This window comes from Myotis lucifugus, unplaced genomic scaffold, assembly GCF_000147115.1.
Source record: "Myotis lucifugus unplaced genomic scaffold, Myoluc2.0 scaffold_212, whole genome shotgun sequence".
Lineage (NCBI taxonomy): Eukaryota > Metazoa > Chordata > Mammalia > Chiroptera > Vespertilionidae > Myotis > Myotis lucifugus.
The window spans coordinates 968,976-975,263 of record NW_005871260.1 but is presented as its reverse complement, the minus strand read 5'-3'; the positions used below and the strand labels follow the sequence as shown (position 1 = coordinate 975,263).

At 45.3% G+C, this 6,288-nt stretch overlaps 1 protein-coding gene across 1 annotated transcript in view; it reads left to right on the top strand.

Annotated features, from left to right (window-relative positions):
• The first annotated feature begins 996 nt into the window (after window positions 1-996).
• Window positions 997-6,288, top strand: part of LOC102419324 (phosphatidylinositol 3-kinase regulatory subunit beta-like) — a 50,301-nt gene continuing 45,009 nt past the window's right edge. Inside the window, 1 exon segment of the mRNA XM_014463593.1 lies at window positions 997-1,032. Coding sequence (XP_014319079.1) covers window positions 997-1,032 — 36 coding nt within the window.

Sequence of the window (6,288 nt, the reverse complement as noted above, 5' to 3'; positions counted from 1 at the left end):
CTTGGAGACCATGACCCATTGCTCTGGGGCCTGCTCCTCTTCTGGCTCTTTCCCTGGCCCCCAAGAGCTCCTGGGGATCAATGTCAGACATGGAAGTGCTGACTCTTCACTCAGGACAGTCTGCAGGCCACTAATCTGGACAGAACCTCTCACTGTATAGCTGAGAAAATGGATCCAAGAGTGGTTAAATTTCTTTCTTAAACTGACACAAGCAGCTAGTTGCTAACCTGGAACTAAAACACAGATGTCTACAACATCAAGCTGTCTCTTTTGAAGCAGGAAATGCTGGAAAGCAAGTGTTTACATCTGGGTCAAAAAAAAAACATGTAATCTGCTGCAGCCTTTGCAGCCCAAGATAGAAGTAATTTTTATTACATAATTTGATATACCAGTTAATGAATATATAATCCCTATCAAATGTCACAGTCATGGGGTTTCTCCTATTAAAAACAGAAATACCACATTATTCACAATAGCCAAGATATGGAAGAAACCTGTGTCCATCAACAGATGAATGAATAAAGAAGATGTGGCATATCCTATATAATAAAAGGGTAATATGCAAATTGACTGAACGGCAGAACAACTGGTCGCTCTGACGCACACTGACCACCAGTGAGCAGACGCTCAACACAGGAGCTGCCCCCTGGTGGTCAGTGCGCTCCCACAGGGGGAGCGCTGCTCAGCTAGAAGTCGGGCTAAAAGCTGCCTCCGCGGCAGCACTAAGGATGAAGGACTACAGGCCTAAGCCCTCAGTCAGACATTCCCAGAGGGCTCCCAGACTGGGAAAGGGCACAGGCCAGGCTGAGGGCTCCCTGCCGTCCCCCCGCCCCCCGTGCACAAATGTCGTGCACCAGGCCTCTAGTGTGTGTGTGTGTGTGTGTATCCTATATAATAAAAGGCTAATATGCAAATAGACCGAACGACGGAACAACCAAACAACCGAACAATTGGTTGCTATGACATGTGCTGACCACCAGGGGGCGTGCGCAGAACATGGTGTGCATCAGCCACAGTGAGACGGTAGAACAGGTGAGTGGGGGCACCAGACCAAGGCAGGGCACCAGTCGCTATCATCAGGGCGAGTGGTGGTTACAGAAAATTCTTTGCTCCCGCACTCTGTGATCCTGCCTGGAACTTGCACCTGCTGCTGGTGCCGACCCTGCTTGCACTCACTGCCGGCACCGGAGCCGCCACTCACACCCACTGCTAGCGCCCAGCACCAGCCCCAATCACTCGACGCCGTCAGCGGGTGTGAGTGGCGGCTGCCAGCCCTGATTGCCCCTGAGGACTTCTCCACCTCCCCCTACTCCTGAAGGGCAATCGGGGCAGCAGCTGCCACTCGCACCCACTGATGGCATCAGCCCCACTCACACCCGCTGCTGGTGCCAGCCCCAACTGCTCCACCCTTCAGCGGGTGCAAGCAGGGCCGGTGCCATCAGCGCGTAGGAACAGCGGCAGCAGGAGTGGGCTAATGTCAGACAGGGGACCAGGGGCCGCAGCAGGAGGGGTCAGGCAAGGGTGTGGAGGATGGGCTGAGACCCGCCCCGGTGCCTACTGCAGCCTTGCTCGGCCCACAGTTCCTTTCAAGGTGCACGAATTCGTGCACTAGGCCCCTAGTGCAGTGGTCGGCAAACTCATTAGTCAACAGAGCCAAATATCAACAGTACAACAATTGAAATTTCTTTTGAGAGCCAAATTTTTTAAACTTAAACTATATAGGTAGGTATACTGTTATTAACTTAATTAGGGTATTCCTAAGCTGGCCTTTGCTAAAAACGTCCTCAATCTGATTGAGGTACGTTCGCTGAGGTCGACCCCTTCCAACTCTCCCATCCTCAACTCATGCATGAATCGCGCGTGCTTCCCCCGCGCTGCGTATCCCACGGCCTGCCTGCGCCGTGTCTCCCGTTGCCCTACCGACTGACACCCCCCACTTCTTCAAACTAGACTCACCCAGGCCAACAACCAACTTCTGTGCATGGGCCACGAAGTTTCAACCGCACTGTACGTGCGCGCCCGCACGTGGTATTTTGTGGAAGAGCCACACTCAAGGGGCCAAAGAGCCGCATGTGGCTCGCAAGCCGCAGTTTGCCAACCACTGACCTAGTGTGTGTGTGTGTGTGTGTGTGTGTGTGTGTATACAGTAGGTCCTCGGGTTACGTCGGAGCTCCATTCCTACAGCGCAACACATCACTGTAAGTCGGAACCCACCTACATAAGCACCTACATCACTCACATGGAGCACATACACAGCAGTAATGAAGTGAAACAGTAAAAAACATTTAAAAGAAAGATAACAATTCCTGACCTTTACTTGTGGTAAATCTATAAAATAAAAGCCTAAGCAACCATTATGGCGGAACGACCAGAACGACCAGTCGCTATGATGTGTATTGACCACGAATGGGCAGACACTCAACTCAGGAGCTGCTCCCTGGTGGTTAGTGTGCTCCCACAGGGGGAGCACCGCTCAGCCAGAAGCTGTAAGGAGCAGTAAGGAGCAACAAACCGAGTGATAAGGAGCCTGTCGCTAAGGAGCAGCGAGCCAAGCGATAAGGAGCAAGGGATCTCGGATTGCGATAGGGCCTAAGCCAGCAGGCAGACATCCCCCGAGGGGATTGGAGAGGGTGCAGGCCGAGCTGAGGGACACCCCCTATGCACGAATTTCATGCACAGGGACTCTAGTAAATAATAAAAAACATAAAGCACATATGTACATAGGTCAAAATGACGGAACTTTTTTTTTTAATAAATAAATGGGAGATGGCGACGTAACCACAAAACTATGTACGTTGAGTTCAATGTAACCCGAGGACACACACACACACAGGGTGGGGCAAAAGTAGGTTTACAGTTGTGAGTACATGAAACAGATTTTATTCTTGTATTATTATTTATTATTATATTATTTTGCACACAAACACACACACACACACACACACACGATGGAATTATTCAACAAGGAGAAAGAAGGAAATACTGCCATTTGTGACAACATGGACAGAACTTGAGGATATTACACTAAGTGAAATTAAGTCAGACAAAGGCAAATACTCCATGGTATCACTTATATGTGGAATCCTTAAAAAGAGAGAGAGAGAAGCTCAGCCAGCATGGCTCAGTGGTTGAGCATCGACCTATGAAGCAGGAGGTCATGGTATGATTCCCGGTCAGGGCACATGCCCAGGTTGCAGGTTCAATCCCCAGGGGGGGTGGGCAGGAAGCAGCCAATCAATGATTCTCTCTCATCATTAATGTTTCTATCTCTCTCTACCTCTCTGAAATCAATAAAAAATACATTAAAAAAAAACTGTTCTACAAAAGAGAGTCAAACTTACTGAGAGAGTAGAAAGTGGTTGCCAGTTGCCCCACACACAGAGGGCGACCCGCAGCAGGGGCAGGGCCTGCGAACGGGTGGTAACAGCCAACCTCTCAGTCCCTTCCCCCAGCCGTCAGGCACTGGTCACCCAATGGCAAAAGGGGAACCGGGGGTAGGTGGTGGCGGGGGCAAGGGCAGGGCCGGCTGCGGGCAGCCTGGGAAGATGGTCCTGATTGCAGGCCAGGCCTAGGGACCGTACCTGCGCACAAATTTCATGCGCTGGGCCTTTAGTAAATAAATATGTGAGGTAATGGATGTGTTAATTAAATAAATGGGGGGAGGGGATCCTTTCACAATGTAAACATATATCAAATCACCACAATGTACACTTCAAATATCTTACAACTTTATGTGTCAACTAGAGGCCTGGTGCACAGATTCGTGCACTGGTGGGGTCCCCCAGCCTGGCCTGCACCCTCTCGCAATCCAGGACCCCTCGGGGGATGTTGGACACTGGCAGTCCTACATCCCCCAAGGGATGTAGTAGTGTGCGAAGTGGCAGGTGGCCAGGGAGAAGCCTGAGCCCGGGCCAGGCACTGCACTGCTCCCACTCATCCTGGCCCTGCTGTGCCTGACACCGCGCTCCCCCAGCCCCCTCACTCAGTAGCACTGCCACGGAGGCAGGAGAGGTTCGCACCGCCATAGCTGCTCTCACCAGCCGTGAGCCGGCATCTGGCGCCTGATGGTCAGCTGAATGGTGCTCCCGCTGTGGGAGCTCACTAACCACCAGGGGGCAGCTCCTGCATTGAGCTTCTTCCCCCTGGTGGTCAGTGCACGTCATAGCAACCGGTCAAATGGTCAACCAGTCTCTTAGGCTTATATATATATAGATTATAGCTCAATAAAGCTGAAATTTTACAATTAAAAAAACTGCTATTCCACATAATCTATAGCCATGTATCTTCACTTCATACAACATGTTGGTTGACAAATTTGTAATATGAACAACTAATAATGATTACAAAGCATTTCAAAAATATGAAATGCTGCATAACTTAGAGTTAAGAATGTGAACTTATTTCTTATATATAGAAACATAAACCCATGAATCTTGTTGCCTAAACCCCATACACCTCTCCCTGCAACAGCTGTGTAACTCAGGACGTTATTGATGCAATGGCACAGAGACAATAGAGCAGCCATTTCTTTCACAAGGAAGAAAACATGGCCCAAAGTCGAAATGGCCTGTTTCAAGAGTAGCTGCTGGCTGTCGATGCTCTTTGTTTTCTATAATAAGCTTGTTTTTCTTTCCATTTACATCAACCCTGATTTTAAGTTAACCATTTCCTGTTACTGTTCATTTTACTTTGTCCTGGGAAAAAGAAAAGGAAATAAGGTATTTCCAGTCTGGTATAAAGTGGTCCAAGCTAATTAAATGCAGTGAGAGCCAAGTGACAGATTAGCCTTTCATCCCATTAGCCTGCCTGCATAAACCAAAGTCATAAACATTCAGTGAGCTCTTGGTCATTTATTTTAATGCTTTTTAAACGTGCTAAGGAGAAAGAAAAAGTTATGGGTGTTTCTACACCATTCTGGTTATGAAGGTTCTATTCATCAATAACTAATTCATTTCTATAATTGAATACCAGTTTACAAAGAATGCTTCACAAAATTAGGAATTAATGTTCAAGCCTCTAATTATCGAATAATATAGGCAAAAATATAAGTAGTTACTGAAAAATTATATATACTGAATCTGCAAAAAGTAATAGAAATAGGAAAAAGACTTTAGAGGTATATTAAGGGGGGAATCGATTTAAAAATCACACAGGTTCAAAATTTTACCATAAAGAAAAGAGCTCCAAAGATCAGCTTACCACCCACTTATTTAAAACCTAAATTCTAGTCCAAAGAATTCAGCAGCACCCCAGCAAGATTACTGTAATGAGATTTAAAGAATATTAAAATGTGACTATTAGGTAAAAATGACTGAGTATAAGCACACTTGCTTGAAGGTTTTCCTTAGTAAATCTATTTTAAGTCAAACATAGTCACTAAAGTCTAACAGTGATACTTCCAATAAATTTGAATTTTCAATATCAGCATCAATTTGCCATAATTGGTAAATTAGCCTGGCATTCAAAAACTAAATGTACTTTAATATAAATAAAAATTATAAATAATTCACCTGTTTCCCATGGTTACATGGCTCAGCTTTGTCCCAACTGAGCTTCCCTGGATCTTGTCATATGACCCAGTTTCTATTTATAAAGTGGCTGAAATTCATGAACATTTTTCTTCTCAATCATAAATGGTAATCTTATAACTGACCACACTATTTCTTTGCTATAACCACCTAACTCAGTTTTTTAAAATTGATTTTAGTAGAGTTGGCATACAACATTATATTAGTTTCAGGTGTACAACAGAGTGATTCGATATTTATATACCTTATGCTGTGATCTCCACATAAGTCTAGTAACCATCTGTCACTGTGCAAACTGATCACATTATCGACTACATTCCCCTTCACCTTTTCACCCATCCTCCCCAGCCCCCTCCCCTCTGGCAACCATCAGTTTGATCTCTGTTTCTATGAGTCTGTTTTTTGTTTTGGTTTGTTTGTTGTTGCTGTTCATTTGTTTTGTTTTTTAGTTTTTACATATAAATGAAATTATATGACATTCATCTTGTCTGTATGATTTAATTAACTTAGAATAATACCCTCTAGGTCCATGCATGTTGTCACAAATAGCAAAGTTTCATTCTTTTTTATTCCTGAGTAATATTCTATTGCATATATATACCACATCTTCTTCATCCATTCATCAATTGATGGACACCTACATTGCTTCCATATCTTAACTTCAGTAAATAAAGCTGCAATGAATATAGGGGTACATATGTTTTTTTTAATTGGTGTATTCATTTTCTCTGGATAAATATGAGGAAGTTTAATTGCTGGG